This window comes from Bacillus rossius, chromosome 5 (genome assembly GCF_032445375.1).
Source record: "Bacillus rossius redtenbacheri isolate Brsri chromosome 5, Brsri_v3, whole genome shotgun sequence".
Lineage (NCBI taxonomy): Eukaryota > Metazoa > Arthropoda > Insecta > Phasmatodea > Bacillidae > Bacillus > Bacillus rossius.
In genome coordinates, this window is record NC_086333.1 from 9,340,371 (window position 1) to 9,363,604 (window position 23,234).

Genomic DNA, 23,234 nt, shown 5'->3' on the forward strand with positions numbered 1-23,234 from the left:
GCCGCGATTTTCTCTCCTAGTCCCGCCTTTGACAATTACTTATATCTTCGGCTTCCTGTGCCAACATTTCGTCGCCCCGATGCCTGGATTCCAGATCCTTGCTGAGTGAGTATGCAATATCGTGCTGCTTGCACATTTCGTCGAGAGAAGTAATGCCAACGTCACCGCGAGCTAACCTTTTCGCTAATTTAGTGCCGGGGCCGCAGAATCTGTAGCCGGGAATGTGTAGCTCGAATGGCAGATTGTTTATCAGCGAATTGACGAGTCCTGCACCGATGTGTTTTTCGTTCTTATCTCCTGGAATCATTGCACACAACTGACCAGAAAGTATAAATACACTTCTTTTATACAATTTCGTCAGTACAATGCAAGTCGTCAAGCAAGAAGTGTGTTTGCCCGTGCGCATTACACAAGACGATGTATTTAGTGCGTGTGAATCATGACATAGCTTACTGTTGCCTTCTGCCGTACGATGCATAATGGTGGGTCCAACCAACCGCGGCAAAAAGTGCATTCTACTGAGTTTATTAGAGGAACTAAACGGTCTTAGGTTCGAAATCGTGTACCTCTATTTCAAATCGATGCAACAGCCAAAATACCAGTGACTAGCTACAGTTCTACAATCGGTGGATGGTCTGGAGTATTTCCCGTTTAATGATAATTCGGATGTGGTACCTCCAAGCGAAACAAAAGCATATTCCGTGTTTGTTTTCGACGATGTAATGTGCGAGAAGCAAGGCATAATACAAGAGTACTTTTCCATGGGCAGACACGCAAAGGTAGACTGCATATACCTGTGTCAGACGTGCAGTCCTATTCCTAAACATCTCCTACGAGACAATGCTAATGTCATAGTACTTTTTCGCATGGACAAACTTAATTTGCGTCACGCTTATGACGATCACATAGACACCGACATGACATTCCAGGAATTCAAAGACATGTGCTCCTTGTGTTGGAAAGACGAACACGGATTCCTAGTTATAGTCAAAAACTGGTCTCTATATAAGGGCATGTACAGACAAGGTTTCGATCAGTTATTCGTCAAAAATGAGTCATAGCATTAAGCATTTCAAAATTTGGTCGTAGCAGTCGAGCTCCAAGTATCAAGCTATGCACCGTGAAACACGATGCTGAAATACGAACATACATTTCGCTACTGGCTCAAAAAGTAGAAAGTGTGAAAAACGAATTACTGGAGTACCTGCTAGCCATCGATCAGCATGTGGAAGCCTCGGATTCTCGCATTCGCGACATGATCGAAGTATCGAATGCACAAAGACGTGACGATCTAAGGACTTTTCAAAGTAGTCTGAAAGCATCACTATCTCACTTGTCAACAAATTCAGATTTGGCCAAACACAAGAAAGAAGTTTCTGCGAACGAATTAAAAAGTATAAAAGGAGGTCTTGCAATAAGATTTCAGCCAGTACAGTGTCGGACCTGGCCAGTGACCTTCATCGAGCTATACAGTCTGTTCGTGAAAAATATTTACTTGCTAGACGAACCAGACTTGCACGTGAGATGGAAAATGAGGAGATATTTAAACCAATCACTAGTCGCCTCGACGAACTTAAAAACAAGGAAGAACCAGCCATCATTGTGAAGACAGAAGTTGAAGATGAAATGCCAACTGTAAAGAAGAGAAAGTATGAACCGGATCGAGAAGAAGAGGACTTAACAAGTACAGAGTCCATGCACAAGAAGAAAATACCGAAAAAGGGACATCAAGTTAATGCAATGGTCCGACCATACCTGATATCGTTTACGAGCCGGAATAATGACACGACCTACGGAGTGTACGGAAAACATAATAAGTGGTTCCTCGGTGCAAAAGAAATAGACTTTCTACCAGGAAATATCGTGCGCGTAGCAGAGTTCAAAACGCGTGGGACTTCGGGTCTGTACGAATTGCTGTTTCGCAGGGAGCCTAAAGGATATTCTCACAAAGACTTACAAGAATACAAAAAACTGCTAGAGCTAACCAATGCACATTTTCGCGATAGCGATCCAGGTAGTGGTGTATATAAAGACGAAGATAATGAAAAATTCGACATTCTCGCTAATCTCTTCAGTGAACTAACACTACATGGTTAAGGTTTAAAAAAGCTATAAAGTGTTCAGATATTTGACTATGTATATTGGAACGACCCCTATTAATTAGATGATCGCCTTGAAATACTACATGCTTCTATTAGTGTAGGAAACTATTCGCACATCAAGTAAATAGTCTCCATACTTGAAGAACTGAGGGAAGCCGGCTACATACAATCAGTCTAACCGGAATCGCTCGTGAACTACATGCTCCTGCTAGACGAAAATACTTTCGTCGCAAAGTCATAGTTCGTGGAATTGATGATATATTCCAGGCGGACATTGTTGAGATGCTACTATATTCCAGATTGAATAAAGTTTCAAGTACTTGTTGACAGTCATCGATGTTTATAGCAAGTTCGCTTGGGCTAGACCTGTAAAATCAAAGACTGCAAGTGAAGTAGCCAAGGCCATGGACAATATTTTGCGGGATGGTAGTGTACCTTCGCACCTGCAAATGGACATCGGGAAAATATTTTTCAATGAAACCTTCAAGGCTTTGATGAAGAAGTATGGCATCTAACACTATTCTACATTTAGTAATGTCAAAGCCTCCATTGTCGAAAGGTTTAACAGAACTTTGCGTTCCAAGATGTGGCGAAAGTTCACGGCTAATGGAAATTACAAGTGGATTGACATCTTGCCGAAACTTATAAGCGAGTATAATCTTTACGGTGCATTCTACCACGAAAATAAAGCCAAAGGATGTTAAGGACAATCGCTTGCTTCGAACAGTGTTTTCCTACACAAAGAAGAAAGATCCTCGAAAGATTAAAGCTAATTTCGGTGACATTGTGCGTATCTTCAAGCAGTAAGGTATTTTCGAGAAAGGTTTCACTGCGAACTGGAGTCATGAACTTTTCCGTGTGACACATGTTCGTGAATCAGAGCCTAGGACCTACTACCTAGAAGATTTGGACAACAAACCTATCCATGGCGGCTTCTATGCCGAAGAGATTCAGCCTTCGTTGTATCCCGATACGTACTTGGTGGAGAAGATTATAAAATTAAGAAATGGACGGTCCTACGTCAAGTGGTGGGGTTTTCCACCTCGCTTTAATTCGTGGGTGGCAGATGCAGAAATCGAGAAATCCACAAGACTTTATTTATTTTTCTGTGTTTTTTGTACTTGTAGTAGTGTAGAATTTATGTAATAAAAGTTTTTGTTTTTGAAAAGAACTTGCAGTATTTTTATTTTCTCAAACGTGTCACCCTTGTGGTATTTTTTAAATTAAAGTTGTTTTGTATCGGCCAGGGATCGAACCAAGGACAGAATTAAATCATTTCCTTAATGATTGAACTTTTTGATGAATTTTGGGATTTTTCCCGAATTTCTAGCATTGAAATCGTGGATTTTCTAGATGGTGGCCATAACGAAAAGTGCAATGGTGTTTTTAAAGATTTTTATTATTTAATCCAATTGATTAATTTTTTTTAATGATTTTTAAAAATTTTCTAGATTTTCTAACATAAAAATTACGGTTATTCAAGATGGCGGACATGACGTCATAGTACCTGATGATATATATGCACGGTAAAAAGTGGTGGGGGGGGTCAGTCTGCCTGCAGCCACCATTGAGGAAGGATCGGTCGCCATTTTTATTTTTTTTGCCCTCACCGGGTTCGAACCAAGAACTAGGAGCTCCATGTCGTAAATGTATTTTCTTTAAATATTTTATTAACATTTTATTAACTGAATATTTTTATAAATTTTAAAATTTTTTCCATTAAAATCGGATAATAAATCAAAAAGTTTAAGATGTCGGACATAACGGAAATTGCAACTGTGACGTTATAATTCAAAATGATGGAAAACAAAATGCTAGAATGTTCGAGAAAACAAAATGATGTCATCCAAAATGGCGGATCCAAGATGGTCGCCGGGGTCAAGGTCAAGGTAAAGGTCACTGTCATCAAAGATGGCCTCCATGACATCACAATCCAAGATGGTGGTTCGGCTCCCGGCTCCACAGCCAGAAGCCAGGCGCCGGACATACTATTACACACTACTCAAGTATATTTCTATTTTGTCAGTTAGAACTTTAGTAAATTGCTAGTGTTTGCAAACCAATTTTTGAACACATATACAAAAGTAAAAACTTGAAACTGAACTATTCTAAGATATAAAATGTCATAACTTTCTGTTAAGTAGAATCACTCACATTAATGTATTAAAATTATCCAAAGCAACACTGCCCAAAGAAAAATAACAGGTATTGTGAAATAAAACACAGTGTTGAATAAAAGTCACTTTAATGATAAGTGGTATGCTGCAGTTGTCTAGGGGCGCGCGGCGTGCGCGTGCCACAGCGAAGGCCTGTATTTGTGCTCTGTGGCGAGAGTGGCGAGGTGCGGCGCGTGCAAGTGAGGGGTCGCGGTCACTCTGCTGCCCGCTATGTCCACCTCGTAGCGAGCCCCGCGCTGCAGGATGTACTCCTCGGTGACTGGTGTGTGCGTTGCCCGGGGACGCTGCACGAAGCCCATGCACACCAGCTTGCCCAGCGTGAAGCCATACCTGCAACACAGACTGGCTTGCTCCGGTCTCGGTTCTCGACTAACCGCAGCTCGGCATTGCTAAGCAACTCCGGGTAATACCAAACAACATTCCTCCAGTCTGTTACTATGACTATGTACCTGAGATCCTGGAACCCAATATTATACCTGCTGTGTACCCACAACAGGGGTTTATTCCAAGTATCGACGAGTTTCTAATTTAAGGTTTCGATATCGACTTCAATAGACTCCGCACTCACCCATCGTAAATTAATAAATGGATTTAGTTAAACGTCTCGTTGATGTATAGGTATCACTTGAAAGAGTAAAAGGTGAATATTTCTAATGGGGCATTGTCGGATGAAGGGTCAGCTCTATCAGTAATGTTGAGGTCTACCCATTTATTACAACTTCTTTTCTTCCTCTACCTATCGTTTATTCATAAATAACAACATGGCGACCCTGAACATTAATTTCTGCAACATATTACACACTTGTAAGTCTTATAACTTCTGCTGAGCACCAGTCTAGGTCTATGTGCAGAGTGAGCTCTCCCACGGATCGACAAGAATGCTGCAGATACAACTTTTAAGTCCCCCTATGAACATCCAGTAAGTCAGTGTGTCTATGTGGCCTTTCGAGAAAAATATACCTAAAACAAGATAATATAAAATAATTATGGTAATAAAATAAAAATCTATTTTAAAGCAAAACCAAAACATTTTAGGTCATAGAGCAATTGGTGAAACCTAGGCGAAAACAATTGAAATTAAAAATATATTATTTAATAAAAAGTGACCCAAAATTTTGAGAGAAAATCAAATGTGCTAACTTAACCGAAATTTTTTTTTAAATGATTAATTTTTAAAAATATATTATGTATATACGAATATAAAATATTCAATGTAGTATACAAGGGAATATCAAATGGCAGGGTCCTCTTTCAAAAGTTTCTTGGTCAGAGTGCAGGTCAACTGTCTCTGATACTTACCAAAGAATGAAGTTTAGTTGTTTAGTTGAGTGAATCATCATTGCCATTGTCAATCTCAATGGAAGTAGTAGCAAAGTAACGATACCGATAGCGAAGATACCGATGACAGTGACCCCGAAGACCCCGGAGATACTGTTGTTAGGTGCTCAACATTACATAAACTTATGTCGATAAAAGAGTCTGAGACACTTCGCATGTCTCATGTGATTATGTTTAGTGTTTATTGTGTTTAATTATAATTTTAACGTAATTTTTTTTAAGTCATGTTTTTATATTTATTTTTATATTTGTCCTTACTAGTTTTAGTTAATATTTAATCAAGTACTGTAGTTTACCATGCGGCCATTGACCCCTACTGAATGGACTTGTCCACGCATGAGAGAGGGGGAAATTAGCGGAGGGAGGTGCATGACGTCACAGTAGTGTGACGTATGCGGCGAGCGAACGTTTTGGACTGAGGGCAGTCGAAGTTGAGAGAAGCTTGCGGGCGGGTCAGTTGTGAATATGACATCCCAGGGTAACTCCGTGCTCGGGAGTTGGGACGCGACCCACACTTCGGTATGAACAGTTAACTATTGACACTGCTACGCGGAGTTATCGTTGCCGCGGCCCGCATCAGCTACATTATATTTTGGATAACCTGTAATGTACGGCAACGTATTTCGCATCAACGTTTTTAAACTTTTTCGCAAGTCGCGAGTGTTAATCCACCACGCCCCGAAGTGCGTCGACCGGCGCCATTTGACTGTGCAACATGGTCATCTACGCCCAGTCTACAGCCCGGGTACCCGAGGCGGTACAGTTTGGTAAATTTCTACGGCACGGCGAGCACCAATGTAAGTAAAACTTTAATTTTATTAATGGTGAAAGAAGAGGTTGTATTTGGGACGCAAGCCAAGATTTCGTGTGGACTCTCCCTCCCCTCCCTCGCGCGGTGATGGACAGATTAGACTTATGCGATGGCAAGGTTTTTGTGCCGCAGCTAACGTGATCGCTACGGCCGGGCGTCACGTATAGCATTTGTAAATTTTATGTCGTTTTCTATATATTTTATTTCACTTGTTTGTACTTCATGAATTCTAATTTATCGGGAATAAATTTAAATGTTTGCATATAATGTAATTGTCTTGAACGCTGCAATAACCTACTGCACACCCAATCAAATTTGTAATTTAGTTTTGCGTCTCTACTGCGTTTACGCAAGTGACCTTGGCGAAGTCAAGGTTAGCGGGGTTGCAAAATAATGCTTGTAACTGGCGGTGCAGGTAGAGATGGACGTGGGCTGTGTGCCCCCGCACGGGGTAATTTTTTACACCCCACATGTGCGCCACTCTGCTATTAGAGTTGCAGTGGTTATTGCAGTTGCAGTAATTTTACATTTGTCATTGATTCGGTCCACCCTAGACATGGCGAACAGCTGGGTATTCAACTTAGAAAGGGAGCAGTTAATTGCCAATTTGCATGCCGCAGGGCAAATGGTAGAGAACGATGATGACGTGCACTTACTACGTCTTAAGTTAGTCGAATATCTTAATGGGAATGACGAGTGGTCATTTGTGGAAAGCCCTGAGAATGCTCGTGAACGGGATTTGGCAGCCGATGTACTGGCAACTATTGTTATCAACATGTTGAAAAACTTTCCGCGATTAGAGGCAAATAATGGTGATGAGTTGAGGAAAATATTGCTTGAAGTCGAAATGTTGAATGATACAAAATTTTTTTGTGATGATTGTAGTATGTTGAGGTGTCTTTTGGGGAAAAGTACCGGCATAATGAGGGATATTATTGCGCGCGGATTGGTGGAAAAGCGTAGTTGGCCGCAAGTTCGTGACATGTTGTGGGAGAATTTGTGCCCGAGGAGAGTTAAATTTGGTTTGATACACGAGTATGTGAGTCGTTTTCAGAAGCGTGGAGAAAGTACTGCGGAATTCGTGGTCGGTGTCGTTAGGCAAATAAAAATATTTGGAGTGAGATTTTTGGATCACGAAGTTATTTCTATGATTATTGAAAATATGGTCCCTGAAATACGAGTGGAATGTTCGTTTGTTAAGAGGCCGGAAAGTATTTCGGGATTAATGGACTGGGCGGTGGAAGTGGATAATGTAAATTATGCTAGCAGGAGGTCCGGCGATGGGCAAGTTAGTGCGGCCGCTCAGGAAATAGAAACCGGGAATGCCTTAATGGAGGTGGGAGGCAAAAATAGTGGTGTAGAACTTTCTAGTGAAAGGTCCATTGAGGAAAATTCCCAGCTTAGGGCGACGCCCTTAATATGCGATTTTTGTAAGAAAAAAGGTCATATAAGAGATATGTGTTTTCGTAGGAATGGTTATGTGAGTAATTCTAATAAAATTTGTTTTTGTTGTAGTAAGACGGGACATGTACAAAAATGGTGTAAGCAATGGAGGAGTGGTAAGAAACGTTGCGGGTTCTGTGGTAAAAGTGGTCATTTAACGAGTAGATGTTGGCAAAAGATGAAACTTAATCATTTTCGATTTAAAGATAAGCACCATATGTTAGTGATGCGAAGTGGAAATAATTTATGTGTGGAGGTAGAAGTAGGTAAGAATACCGTCAAAGCCCTTGTAGATACCGGGGCGAGTAAGAGTTTCGTGAGCGAAGAATTTTTTGAGCAATGTCTAAAACAAGGGAAACGAGTTGGGCATATTGTAGAGAGAGGGGAAGGTATACAGGTGCAAACAGCTGACGGGAAAATTCATAACAGTGTTGTGAAAGTAATCATGCATATAAAAGTGGATAAATTCTCGTGGGATCGGGAATTTTATGTGATTTCTAATTTGGTGTATAAAATGATATTGGGAATTGATTTTTTGAGTGATACTCGGGCGTTTATTGATTGCCGGACTCGTAGGTTAAGTTTCGGTTTTGCACCAAAGTATCGTATTGGATTGGAAAAACCCCAGGGTAGCGAACAGGTAATATGTGGAGGGATAGAGGGGTGCCGAGAAAGGTTAAGTATAAGCGAAGTTGAGAAAATTCAGGGAGTGATTGATGAATTTCAGGATGTCATTACCAAAAGAGTAGGTAAATGTGTTTTGGACCCCTATAAAATTCAGTTAACGTACGATATCCCCATTAAATGCGTACCATACCAGTGTTCGCCCCCAAAAATGAAAGCCTTTAGGAAAATTATTCAGGATTTGCAAAAAGAAGGTATAATAACTGCCTCAAATTCGAATTATGCATCACCCGCATTTTTAGTAAAGAAGAAGAAAGCTGGCGAATTTCGTATTGTTTTGGACTACCGTCTTTTGAATCAGAAGATTAGGCTTGATCCGTTCCCATTACCAAAAATAGATACTATTTTTCAATACCTAGGAAAGGCGAAGTTTTTTACCATCTTGGATCTAAATGCTGCATTCCATCAATGTATTTTAGATGAATCGAGCCGAAAATATACTGGTTTTGTCACCCCTTGGGGACATTATGAGTGGACCCGCGTGCCGTTTGGGGTGAATTTTGGAGCTCAATGTCTGTCAATAATCTTAGGAAAAATTTTGCAGGACGTGCAATACAAGTTTGCTCTGAATTTTTTGGATGATATTTGCGTGTATTCAAATAGTTTGGAGGAGCACATTGAGCATTTACGCATAGTGTTAGGTAAATTGAGAGAGGCTGGGTTTACCCTAAATCCTGAAAAAATTTGTTGGGCAAAGTGGCAAATACATTTTTTAGGTTTCATTATTGGTGAGGGTAAATTAGTGATGGATCCTTTGAAAATCTCACCTATTGTCAGTTATTCTCCTCCAAAAAATGTTAAAGGGGTTATGAGATTTTTGGGGATGATTGGGTTATTTAGCCGGTTCATCCCGAATTATTCGGAACTTTGTGCCCCCTTAAATAACTTAAAAAAGAAAGGGATACCCTTTGAGTGGGGGGAGGAACAGGAAAAGGCGTTTAAAGCACTCAAAATAGCAATTTCAAGCCCGCCTGTTTTATCCTTGCCCGACTTTGAAAAGAGGTTTGTGGTGCAGGTTGATGCCTCGAGTTTGGCTTTGGGAGGAGTATTATTGCAGGAAGGCCCCCTGGGGATGCAACCTATAATGTACATCAGTCGTACCCTAAACCAACATGAACAGAAGTACAGTGTGTATGAAAAGGAGGCGCTGGCATGTATTTATGCCTTGGAGAGATTAGAGACGTTTTTAGAGCACGCAGAGTTTGACTTGTGCACCGATAATCAGGCATTGACGTGGCTGTTTACCCACCCCCGTCAGTTGGGTAAGATTGGGAGGTGGGTAATGCGCTTAAGTAGATTTAATTTTAAAATCAAGCATGTCAAAGGATCTGAGAATGTGGTAGCGGATGCGCTATCGCGTATGTATAATGCCGAGGAGATTGAAGAAGTAGGTGAAAGGTCAGACGAAGAGAGTGAGGAGAATTTTGATGTTTGTAATGTATTAGGAAATTTCCCAGAGGGTTTTGTTGATTTAAAGGAATGGCAAGATAAAGATGAGGAGGTAGGAAAAATCCGGGAAAATATTCAACTCCCCCAATACAAAAATTTTGAGATCCACAATGAAAAACTGCACTACAGTAAAGGGGGAAAGAGGAGGTTGTATGTGCCACGTGCGTTGGTCAATATGTTGATGCGTTATTTCCATGACTCACAAGTTGGAGCTCACAACGGCGTGGAAAAAACCTTAGACAAAATTTCAGATAATTTTTATTGGCCTACCATTAAAGAGGACGTAAGAAAATATGTTAAAGGATGTGTCTCCTGCCAGTTGGCGAAACAACCTCAAAATAGTAAAGTAGGGTACCATAGTGTGGAGAGTATTACGCGCTCCTGGCAGAGGGTATTTTTAGATGTTTTCGGTCCTTTACCCAGGTCGATGAAAGGAAATAGTTGTTTGTTAATTTTGGTTGATGGTTTTAGTAAATATTGCGTATTTTTGCCGTTGAGGGATATGAAAAGTAGCCAGATTATTAAAGCCCTTGTGGAGAAGGTGTGGAGTTTGTTTGGTGGTCCCGAACAGGTTGTAACGGATAACGCCAGTTATTTTTGCAGTCAGCTGTTTCAAAGCATGTGTCTTAATTGGGGTATTAAACACATTAAAACGAGTCCTTATTATCCGAACCCTAATATTGTTGAAAGGATAAATAAAAATGTGAAAATAGCAATGACCATCTTTAGCGAGAAAGATCATCAAAAATGGGATGAGCCCTTAATTTTTTTAAATATGGCTTTTAATATGACCAAGCATGGGGCTACTGGATTTACGCCAGCTTTAATATTCTTGGGGCGAGACATCAGCCATCCCCTATTAAATGTGTGGGGCATTTCGCCAGAGAATTTGTTAATTCATAGCCCGCGTAAGTTAAAAGAAGTGTGGGTAGATGTCGCCATGAATTTGGAAAAGAGTAAGGAAGTAGTTAGGGGTCAGTATAATAAAGGGCGGTTGCCGAACCCGTTTACTGTAAACCAGGAAGTTTTGTGTAGGGAGCACCATCTCAGCGATAAAGGCAAACGTAAGACGGCGAAATTGATGTATGCCTTTGGGGGTCCTTATGTAATTAAGAAATTTTTGGGGCCCGTTACCGTTTTGTTAGAAGAATGCGGAAATCATTTTCGCGTGAAAAAAGCTCACCTTTCGCAGTTGAAGCCCTATTGTCGGGGGTAGTCCGAATGTAATTCGGTTTCCAATTGATATAAAATAATTGTGATGTAAATAAGTGAGGAAATTTATATACTTTCATATCTATATTTATATTTAATTTATGATTGTAAGAATATATTTAGTGATTTTTGAAAGTGTTTTAGCGAGTCTTTTATATTTACATATTGTAATGTTTGCCGTGATTTTGGCAGGTAGCTGGATTTTTGGACACTAATAAATTTAGTATGTATTAGATGTGTATCTAAGTTACCTATAGCCGTTTGTGGAAAATTGTTTTAAAAAGAAAGTTTCATGGTCGCTGTATTTTTTTTAAATGGTTAAATTTACATCCAGGATTAAATTATTTCAGTTTAGTTTAATTTTTTTTGTAAAACCTTTGGAGAGTTTAGCTATGGGTCGCGCTTTACAGTTAATGTTTGGTGCTATTTCGAGTAGGCTATCTGTGTCTTAGTTTTGTGTTTTTCTCTTTTGCGGCTCTTTTGAGTCTTTCTTACTTCGTCTTCTACGTGTTGCTTTTAGTGTTACTTACTTTACGCGGACCTAATAGTTAGATAACTCAAAGGGGTATTATTATATTTTTTTTATTTTTTTTTTGTCGGGGAGGTTGAGACACTTCGCATGTCTCATGTGATTATGTTTAGTGTTTATTATGTTTAATTATAATTTTAACGTAATTTTTTTAAGTCATGTTTTTATATTTATTTTTATATTTGTCCTTACTAGTTTTAGTTAATATTTAATCAAGTACTGTGGTTTACCGTGCGGCCATTGACCCCTACTGAATGGACTTGTCCACGCATGAGAGAGGGGGAAATTAGCGGAGGGAGGTGCATGACGTCACAGTAGTGTGACGTATGCGGCGAGCGAACGTTTTGGACTGAGGGCAGTCGAAGTTGAGAGAAGCTTGCGGGCGGGTCAGTTGTGAATATGACATCCCAGGGTAACTCCGTGCTCGGGAGTTGGGACGCGACCCACACTTCGGTATGAACAGTTAACCATTGACACTGCTACGCGGAGTTATCGTTGCCGCGGCCCGCATCAGCTACATTATATTTTGGATAACCTGTAATGTACGGCAACGTATTTCGCATCAACGTTTTTAAACTTTTTCGCAAGTCGCGAGTGTTAATCCACCACGCCCCGAAGTGCGTCGACCTGCGCCATTTGACTGTGCAACATGGTCATCTACGCCCAGTCTACAGCCCGGGTACCCGAGGCGGTACAGTTTGGTAAATTTCTACGGCACGGCGAGCACCAATGTAAGTAAAACTTTAATTTTATTAATGGTGAAAGAAGAGGTTGTATTTGGGACGCAAGCCAAGATTTCGTGTGGACTCTCCCTCCCCTCCCTCGCGCGGTGATGGACAGATTAGACTTATGCGATGGCAAGGTTTTTGTGCCGCAGCTAACGTGATCGCTACGGCCGGGCGTCACGTATAGCATTTGTAAATTTTATGTCGTTTTCTATATATTTTATTTCACTTGTTTGTACTTCATGAATTCTAATTTATCGGGAATAAATTTAAATGTTTGCATATAATGTAATTGTCTTGAACGCTGCAATAACCTACTGCACACCCAATCAAATTTGTAATTTAGTTTTGCGTCTCTACTGCGTTTACGCAAGTGACCTTGGCGAAGTCAAGGTTAGCGGGGTTGCAAAATAATGCTTGTAACTGGCGGTGCAGGTAGAGATGGACGTGGGCTGTTTGCCCCCGCACGGGGTAATTTTTTACACCCCACAAGTCTTAATGTGTGCAGTTTTGCCATTAGAGTAGACTATAAGATGTGCAGTATAGTGAGCTGAAAAGTCCTTGATGCCCACTGTAGCTGTGAGGCTACTGATTATTCGGGAGGGGCAGGTAGGCCATGCTATAATAAACAATAGGTCTACTGTTGCACACTATTTATTTGCGCTGTCTAGTGTGCTAAAAATTTAGATGCGTCTACAGTGCACAACAGCCTACTCGTGCTAAGAGGCAGACTGGAACTGTCTCTTCTTTCCTCCTTGCCAGCCTGCTAGCCATAACAGAGGAGTGCATCCGGGCTAACGGGACTCCTGGAGGGTGCGCTTCATTCTTGCCCAGGGGTGTACAAACACCAACGGGACAGCAGATACTGATAGCCACATGGTGGGTGTAGTGCGGTAGATGTGTTGCGATGTACAGCCACAGTACCCCCGTGCCAGTGACTTGCGCACAAGTTACGAGAAACCACCTTGGAGGCGGTTAGGGAAGTGGAATTTGCGGCCGGATCAACGTGTTGCAGTTTGGAGAGGCACGATTCGACATACAGACGATTCGTGGGAGCGGCCATCCCAGCAGCAGGACGTGGTATGTCTTGGTCCTCCGGAACGATGTCACGGATGGTGTAAGCAGGTTTAAGGCGATCGATGGAAACAGTAGCCTGCCAGCCATGCATTTGGATAGTCGCAGTTTTTCCTGTGCGACTAACAACAGGAAAAGGCCCCTCAGAAGGAGGTTGCAATCACCCTTTTGGACAATCGCGGCAACCAAAGACCTCAGTGGATGTAGCCAGATGCTTGAAAACGAATGTTCTCGGCTTATCGTGTCATGTGCCACCAACTGATCGGAGTTCACGGAAGTGCTGCCGAAGCTCTTGGATAAGGCCCGGGGCTCCAGTTTTCCTGCATCAGGATGGGCGACAAGAAACTCGCCGGGTAGACGTAGTGGTTCGCCATATACCAAATCTGCTGCAGAAGCACGGAGATGGTCGTGCCATTCTGCTCTGATGCCTAAGAGTATGGGGGATAAGATATCCACCCAGTGCTTATATGGCAACGTTTGGCGGCCTTGAGCTGTCTGTAAATTCGCTCCACCATGCCATTGGAGGCAGGATGAAATGCAGTGGTCCGAAAGCGAGTCATTCCCGTCAGGTTACTGAGGTCCCTGAAAAGGCAGTACTCGAACTGGTGCCCTTGGTCGGTAGTGATTTGTAGGTGAGTTCCAAAGCGTACAACCCAGTTGGCATAAAATGCTCAAGCTATAGTGTTAGCCTCAATGTTCTCCACTGGAAATACCTCTGGCCAGCGAGTGAAGTGGTCTATGATGGACACACAATAACAGTAGCCTTGTGAGACAGGCAAGGATCCCACAATGTCTATGTGGAAATGGTCAAAGCAGGAGGATGGTGGAATGAAGGAACCAACAGGGGAAGAAATGCATCCTGGCGAAATGCGGCTGTGATGAAGGGTCGTGCTGTTGGTGTGGAGACATCGCAGTAGATCTCTGTTGGGGAATCTGGCAAGCATATCTTCTGCAGCTACAGGCTAGAATCTAGTTGTAGAAACCTTGTAGTTCTTCATCCTCAGCCTGTGAGGCCCCAAGGGCTTGGTAATCGAGGGTTGCAGCGACAGCATCCACTCTAGACAGGGCATCTGCAACGATATTATGGGACCCCATGATATGCCTAATGTCTGTGAACTGGCTAATAAAGTCAAGATGTCGGGATCTCCGAGGTGAGCACTTGTCGGGGTTTTGCTGGAAGGCATAAACGAGAGGTTTGTGGTCGGTAAAAACAGAGAAATGTCTGCCTTCGACCATATGGCGAAATTAATGGATCCCTAAATTAATGGCTAGTATATCCCGATCATAGGCACCATATTTTTGCTGAGAAGGCTTGAATTTCTTGGAGAATAATGCTAATGGCTGCCAGGATCCTTGCACAAGCTGTTGGAGGACTGCTCCAATTGCAAAATCTGAAGCATCTTCCAATATTTCTAAGGATGCGGACGAACTTGGATGGGCGAGCTGGGTGGCTTCAGCAAGGCTAGTTTTGCACTTCTCAAAGGCACTGTCGCTGTCAGGTGTTTATGTTAACAGGGCTTTGCCTTTCACATCACCCTTTAGAAGTTCGTCAAGGGAAGCCTGCAACTGGGCAGCCTTGGGATTGAAGCACCGGTAGATGTTTAGCATTCCTGTAAACTGGCGTAGCTGCTTCGCCGTAACTGTTTTTTTTGTAGTGGAGTATAGCACCAAACTTCTTTGGGATAGGTGTGGTCCCATCTGCTGAGATGTTATGTCCTAAGAATGTCACTTGTGGTTTGCCAAATATGCACTTGGATGGATTAATAAGTAGCCCGTACTGAGCAAAGCGTCGGAAGAGTTCCTCGAGGTACTGTCTATGTTCTACCTCATTGATTGAAGCTACCAAGATATCAAGGTAAGACACACAAAAGTCAAGTCCTTTGAGAACTTTGTCTATGAACCTATGAAAAGTCTGAGCAGCATTACGAAGGCCGAAAGACATGAATGGGAATTCATAAAGTCCAAAGGGAGTGGTAATGGCAGTTTTTGGAATATAAGCTGGCGTAACTGGGATGTGGCTTTATACCTCGCAAGGTCAATAGTTGAGAGGATTGTTTTTTCCGCAAAGAGTGTGAGAGAAGTCTTGTATGTGGGGAATTGGATATCTGTCTCGCATTGAGCAACCAATAGTCCCCACATGGCCTCAATTCCTCCCATTTTTTGGGTACCATGTGCAGAGGTGTAGACCAGGAGGTGTCAGAAGGGCGAGCAGTGCCAAGTTTGAGCATGGATTCAAACTCCATCTTTGCAATCCTAAGTTTGTCCCATGCCAAATGACGTGGTTTGCTAAACACAGGCTGTCCAGCTGTAGTGCGGATATGGTGTACTCCCGAATGTTGGACAAGATGTGGGTTACCAGATGGCCCGGTAAGACATACATATTTTTGGAGGTGCTCGAGTTAGTGAGATGACTGAGGCAGAGTCCTGACACTACTGATGTCACTTGTAGCCTTGTGGCAGACAGAGGCCATAAATGTGGTACTGTCTACTATGCAATGATTCCGAATGTCTACCAACATGCCATAATGGTGGAGGAAATCAGCACCGATGATTGGTTTGGTAACATCGGCCACCACAAAACGCCAGACAAAATCATACCTGAGTTCTAAGTTTAAAGTTAGGGTAAGGAAGCCCTAATTCGAAATATTTGAGCCATTGGCTGCGAACAAGACATAATTGGACTTGGGCCGCCTTTGAGGCAGTCTGACGCAAGGAAACACACAAATGTCTGCACACGTGTCAACCAAAAACTGTACCTTCGTGCCCTTGTCCGAGATGAATAGGCGGCTGCCTGAAGTCGGGGTTGGATCGCTGGCCACCATCAGCGAGTCCCCTGCATGTTTTCCGAGCTGTATTCGCAGGGCTGAAGACACTTTCGCGGCCCGTCGCCAAAGCAACAGTGGCACCAGCAGATCCCCTGTAAACTCCTGCTGCGGGAGCGTTGCTGACGTGATATAGACGGAGAGCGGTCGCAGCGACTGTCGTGCTGGCCAAGACGAGTAGGGGATGCTACAGCTGCCATCTCCTGTTCCAGTGTTGTGGCCATCACTCCTATTTTGGCAATCATGAGGATTGACATGTTCTCTAAAATAGATTCCAATGAGGCTGATTCTGCCATCTGTGGTCTCGGATTTGTATCCGCGATGGCATCTGCAAACTCGGCTAATGAGTCTAGCAAATAATTTGTCTGTATCACCAAGATCGGTTGCATTGGTGGCGCTAAATGACCCAGCCACAATGACTTGAGAAGGTCATCTGGAACGACTGTTCCTGCCAAACTGCAGAGGTGCTGTAGAAACTGCGAAGGCCTTCGGTCACCGACTTCCTCGTGTACTAGTATTTGTGTTGTCTTCCATTTCTGTGAAGCACTTAATCTCTTTAAAAGTTCTGATTTGAGTCGGCCATACTTGTCCTCAGTCGGGGGATGGACTAGTATATCGCGCACTTCTGTCGCGTATTTACAGTCCCAATAACCTGCCACATAGTTGAACATGGTTTCGTCGGATTTGACACCTGCTAGGGAAAATTTTCCACTTGAACGAACCACATTTCCGGGTCCGGAGCCTAGAAGGGTGGAATGCAAACTGCAACGCGCTCGATGGAGATGGTTGATGATGGGGGTTCAGCCATAACTGTGTAAGTGTTATAGAGTGAAAATGACACACTAAAAAAAAAAATGCGATGATGTGCACGATGCAACTGCCTGGACTGTGTCACCGAACATCAACATAACCCCTACCTGCATGTCACAACGAAACGCGGAAGTCCGAAGTATGTGCAGGTAGTGTCACAGAACTCGTTCATTTCCTGTAATTCCGCAGCCAAGGTTGCAATAGCGCAGTGCGGATGACATGCGGCGAGGGTGATGTGCGGCGCGGATGAAGTGCGGTTCGGGAGATGTGCGACGTGGATGACGTGCGACGTGGACGACTTGCGGCGCGGATGATGCACAACGCGGATGATGTGCATCGCGGATGCAACGCGGATGACGTACGGTTCGGGAGATCTGCCTTGCGGGCGACGTGCGATGCGCGTAACGTGCGGTGCGACAGGTTGCTTATATTACGCAAAACACGAATATCGCGTGACACTTATTTCGGAACATATACTATCCTTGCCCCATCATGTCTGGGTCACCACTGTAGCCGTGAGGCTACTGATTATTCGGGAGGGGCAGGTAGGCCATGCTAGAATAAAAAATAGGTCTAATGTTGCACACCATTTATTTGCGCCGTCGAGTGCGCTAACAAATTTATATGCATCTACAGTGCACAACAACCAACTCTCAATGGCTAATGAAGCTATACCAACATTTTCCGAGCATCGATATCGTCAAAGTTTCAGAGATGTTCTCGGGCAACTGCAATGCCCGTCAACATGAGAAGAGCATCTACCAAGAATCAGCCTTGCGAGAAATTAATTTGCGAGAAATGTCGTAAGTAGTGTGATAGAAATGAGGTGACGATGCTCACACACTCGTTGTGGAGGCAGATAATATAAATGCTTCAATCTTACAAAGCGGTGGACCATCCAAGCAGTAGCAGTGACTCACCCAGCCCAGGTGAGGGCGCCCACATTCTAATAGTCGCGGCATATGGGCGAAATGCGTCGTACTTACACAGATGTTGACCCCTCTGTGCAGTATTAATTATTCACCATGCCTAGATGACGACGACCACAACCTCGTCGTCGTGGTAGTTGGGGTAATGTGTCATCTTACAAAGCTGTTAAACCCTCTAAGCATTAACAGAGACTTACCTGGTCAAAATGACGATGCCCATAAGCATATTGTCGTGGCAGATTGGCTAAATGCGTCGAACTATCACAGCTGTTGAACCATCCAAGCAGTAGCAATTATTCACCAGGCCAAGTGAAGATGCCCACACGATCGATTTATTGTTAGTTAGGGTGATGCTTTTGTCTAACACAGCTGTGTGATCCTCGAAGCAGTATCAGTGATTCACCCTACCGAGGTGACAGTGCTCACACTGTCATGCTCAAACTTACACATCTGTGGAGCCGTTCAAAGAAGTACCCGTGACTCACCCAACTGAGAATTCGATGCCGACACCCTCCTCTAGAGGCAGATGAATAAAATGAGTCAAACTTATAAAACAATGCAGCCATACAATCATAAGTAGTGACTCATCCGGCCGTGGAGACGATGCCCCCACACTCTTTATCCGGCAGATTGGCTAATTGTGTTGAACTTACACAGCTATGGAGCCAACCTAGCAGTTGCAGTGACTCACCCAGCTGAGGAGTCTTCAATAGATAGTGATTCGTCAAAATCTAACGAGCATCGATGCCGTTAAAATGGCAATATATTCTCGAACAAAAGTAATGCACGTCGACACGGAAAAGAGAGAATGTGCTAAAAATTCTCCTCGCAAATTTAAGCTGTGAAAAATGCTATAAGTATTTTGTCAGAAAAGATGATATGAAAAAGCACTTAATACGTGTAGAGAATGTGCTGCATGGCAGAAAAAAAAATTATATTGCAAAAACGACGCATTGATGTGCATAAGAATACACTGGGAATTGGCACAACTGCAGCAACATCAGCATCTGCCTTGGGTTTGAAAGGTTTGTCTTCATCGACTAGATATCCTTGCGGCAACTGTGATATGTCGATCGCATTTTCCCATGATGCACGAAGGCACGAGAGAACTAATCTAAGAAGAATCCTTCTCGTACGAATTTTCTCTTTGATGAGTGTCATGCGTGGTTTACTCGTACTGATATTTTTAGACGACACGCGATAAACTTCTAAGTTGAAATAAATGTGCCTACTATGGAACTACCTACAGACATTATGACCCCTCGTTTTAGGTTGGAGACTCGTATGCGTACGAGCACACAGACAGATGTGCCGCAACCGATTGCGATGACTTCTGGACATTACAGTAAAAACAAGACTGTGCTCCGTCGATTACAGGTAAATGATGATGAATTCCAATCGGCGCAATCTTTATTTCGTGAAACATTGAAAGACTACTATTATCTAAATACATTTAGTGAGTCAAAAGTCATTTGTGATTTTCTTAACGATATAAATAAGAACATAATCATCAGCTTACTGATGAAGTTGCAACGTACAGATCTTTAAAATATAACTTGTGGGTGGACTGCATATGGTAAATCGTATCCATTCAAGGACCAAGTGAAGAAGAGTTCATCCAAGATAGTGAATACTCCCATTTATAATTCCAACGATATGAAGCAATCTGCTCAACATGGTAACGAGAATCACTGTCGCGAAGAAAGAGAACATGTATCTGGCTGGTCTTTGTCTTCAGTAAACCATTTTAAGCTGATAATTAGTCAGTTCAAGCGAATGCAGAACAAAATATTAATTAGATTGCTAACTTTAGCGAGTGTTCAAGTAGTAGTGTAGAATTTATGTAATTATTTTTTTGTGTGTTATTTTGTTGTTTTATTTATTGAACATGTCAATTTTATTGTATTATTAATTAATTTTTTTTTCACTGACCAAGGATAGAAGCATAGACTAGAATCAATCGAATCGTATCAACTGTACGTTGGGACATGAGGAATTTATGCGTCTTTTAGGATTTTTCACAATATTTTATTTTATAAGTATTTTTGAATAAAATAAAAATGAACGGATAAATATTTACGGATTTTAACTATGGAACATGACGTTATAATTTCAAAATGGTAAAACGTTTTTATTAAAATTTTATTAATTTTTTAAACAATTATTTACGATTTTTTGGATGAAAATTACAAATTATGAAGATGGCGAAAGTGACAGCATAATCCAAGTCGCGGAAGGTTTTTTTTATATAAAATAATTTAATTAATTTGTTTAATATTTTATAGCATGAAAATTATGAATATTAAAGACGGCGCATTAGAAGTCATATTCTGAGATGGCAGAATTTTTTTGAAAAATTTATTAATTTTTATTTTAACTCGATTTTATAGCATAATACATACGGATTTTCAAGATGGCGGCCATATATAAAATTGCAACGATAAGGTAATAATTCAAACTGGCGGCCATAACATCCTAATTGTCAATATCATGACCTCGGCAGCATAGGCGGTTTGCTTTTAGGTCTCTTAAGTCGCTTTTAGGTTATTTCAAGCCGTTGACATTTTTCAGGAATACAATTTAATTTTTTTCCTGAAAACGCGAATTTTACCAGCTCGAAATAGGGAAATTTTGATTTTTCCAATTTTTTGAAGAAATAGTTTCATAAAAATCGGACATTTTGGCGGATTTTTGCGATGTTTTGACAAATTTGAACCAATTTTGAGTTATTTTTTATTTTTTTTGTAAATTTTGACGGTCAAGGTCAAACTTTAAGTTAAAGGTCTTTCAAGATTGCCGCCGTGATGTCGCAGTCGAAGATGGCTTCGATAATCTTCAATTCAAACCCTGAAACCTGTACCCAGACCTACTTTTATAAACTACTGGTATTATTTTCAAGAAAAAACTTTTTAAAAAATTATAATTTGGGGAAACTCTCTTTAGTTTTTGTAATGTAATTTAGATGTTATACTCTTTGTAAATGACTTCTAATTAAAAGATAAATATCCATCAGATCACCTAAAAATAATTAGTTCTTTAGTATGACTGCGTAAATTTTAGTTTCAAGTGATACCTATGTTGTTTAATATTAATTTCGTTGAGTGCTTGAAAAAATGCCTGTCTTATCTGTGCCTAATCTAGCATTTGTGAATAAATAAAAGTTTTACAAGCATTCTCTTTGTTTTATTTGTATGAAAAATTACTTTAAAGTTTTTTTTTCATACGGTTTTACTTGATTCGTTGTGAGAATGATATTACTTTACACAAAATCTATAAAATTGGAGTTAGAGAAAGGAGAAACTAAGTCTATTTAATCTGAAGCAATTTTAATTATTTGGTTACTTTTGTATGATGTACTAACCCACGTTGCGATCTACAGCGACGAAATTACTAGCATGCGAAACGCAATACGAAGTTAGGTCACGAGATGTAAAACATATCAATATTTAATGTCATTGTAAACTTCATTCAAAAAATACGAAATATTTTTAACTAATCAAATTTATGATAAAATTACATTTTAACGTTATACGTACAACAGTCTGTGAAAATACTTCGTGAAAACATTAATCATAGAGAACAGATGTATTACAATTATGTGACAAAATTAAAATTTCTTATAATTATTGTATTAATGAAACATTTTTGCAGGAAATAAGTTCGAATTATTATTTGAAAAAAAACTCACAGAAAAACATCGTTTCTATCTTAAGACGCCACGCGTTAAATTATGATGGCCACGTTTGTATGTCTTAGTTATGACGAAATGTCATAATATTAAGCCGTCATCAGAGATCGGTATTCGTATTTCATTGAATACTGTCGTTAAAATGACACCTTATCGTTACGACGGGGCAAAATGAGATCCGTAATCCACTTAAACTGCTAGTTAATGTTGACAAAGTTGCACGACCAAGTAGCCGCGACTTTGTCGCGTATAGCGAAGGTTCACAAAGGGACATCAAAACAGAAACTTGTTTGAAATGTATGTGCGCCAAGCACGGCTCCAGAGGCACCCCCTACTCCCCCCTTCCCTAATTTTTTTTTAATGAAAGTAAATTTTTATTCACTTTCATACAATCTCACTAAATAAAAACAAATCAAACTAGAAGTTTGTCTTGTAAATGTCCAGCTCCCGCTAAGAAACATGTAGCAAACTTCACTATCTACGTGAAAGCCAGCAAACCTAGCAGTAGTAACCCGCGCGGTCACTGAGTGGGCACAGAGATCCCCAGAAATGTGACAGAAAGCAGAAATCGTGGTGGAATTGAGGAGAAGCTAGTTCCTGAGGGGAAAGGTCTGAAGCTAAGACTTTTATTGCACCCTCAAGGGGATGGTCGAAAGCATTAATGGTTTAGGGGAGGGGGAGAAATTGCTATAACAGTGCAGTATGTCCAGACGCCAGAACATCTCTGTATTTTGCAAGCTTAGCTGTGCTGCGGCCCACCAACTACCTAGTGTTCCACAGAACTGGTGTACTTCTGGTCGGCCAGGAACCAACAACCATGAAATTCTCACTTAATATTTTTTTTTCTATGGCATGGTTAGTACTTATTTATATATTTGCTTTAAAACATTGCTGTGTTAAATTTGCGGACTGTGTTCTGTGGAATAGTGTAAAAGTTATAAAACCAACTTTTGCCAACAAAAGCTATTGGTTCAGTGTTCAGAGGCCAAGAAATATAAGTGTGGTCAGATTACACGCCTGTTACCCTCAATATTCAGGTTTGGTTGCCGGCCGGGTCGAACACGGATATTTCGCACGTGTCACGTTGCCGTCAACCGATGAGTTTTCTCGGGTTATTCCTGTTTTCCAGCTTCTCTATACAGTTGTACTTCGTGGCCAAAATCATTACATTTCACACTTATAATTCTTCAAGGACCTGAAGACTGTGCATAACTGTGCGACGCAGGTCTCTTCATCCTCATCATTTCACACCTCATTCTAGCTTCGTCGCTTTGACATGTACGTTTGATTGACACCCATAAGAAAACTGGATCATTTACTGTGAAGTAATGCTTCACAGTTGACATGTATCATAATTATAAAATCAACATGGTATAGTTTATCATTCCAATGGTGGTTAGTGTATTTTATTACAAGCGAATCACAAATGACAACCAGTTAA

At 41.4% G+C, this 23,234-nt stretch overlaps 1 protein-coding gene across 2 annotated transcripts in view; it reads right to left on the minus strand.

The window, feature by feature from the left end:
• Window positions 1-4,330: 4,330 nt before the first annotated feature.
• Window positions 4,331-23,234, minus strand: part of LOC134531578 (pyruvate dehydrogenase phosphatase regulatory subunit, mitochondrial-like) — a 520,406-nt gene continuing 501,502 nt past the window's right edge. For both annotated transcript variants that reach the window (XM_063367291.1, XM_063367292.1), the window contains one exon: window positions 4,331-4,609. In XM_063367291.1, coding sequence (XP_063223361.1) covers window positions 4,375-4,609 — 235 coding nt within the window. In that variant the 3' untranslated portion in view covers window positions 4,331-4,374. The remainder of the gene's footprint in view (window positions 4,610-23,234) is intronic.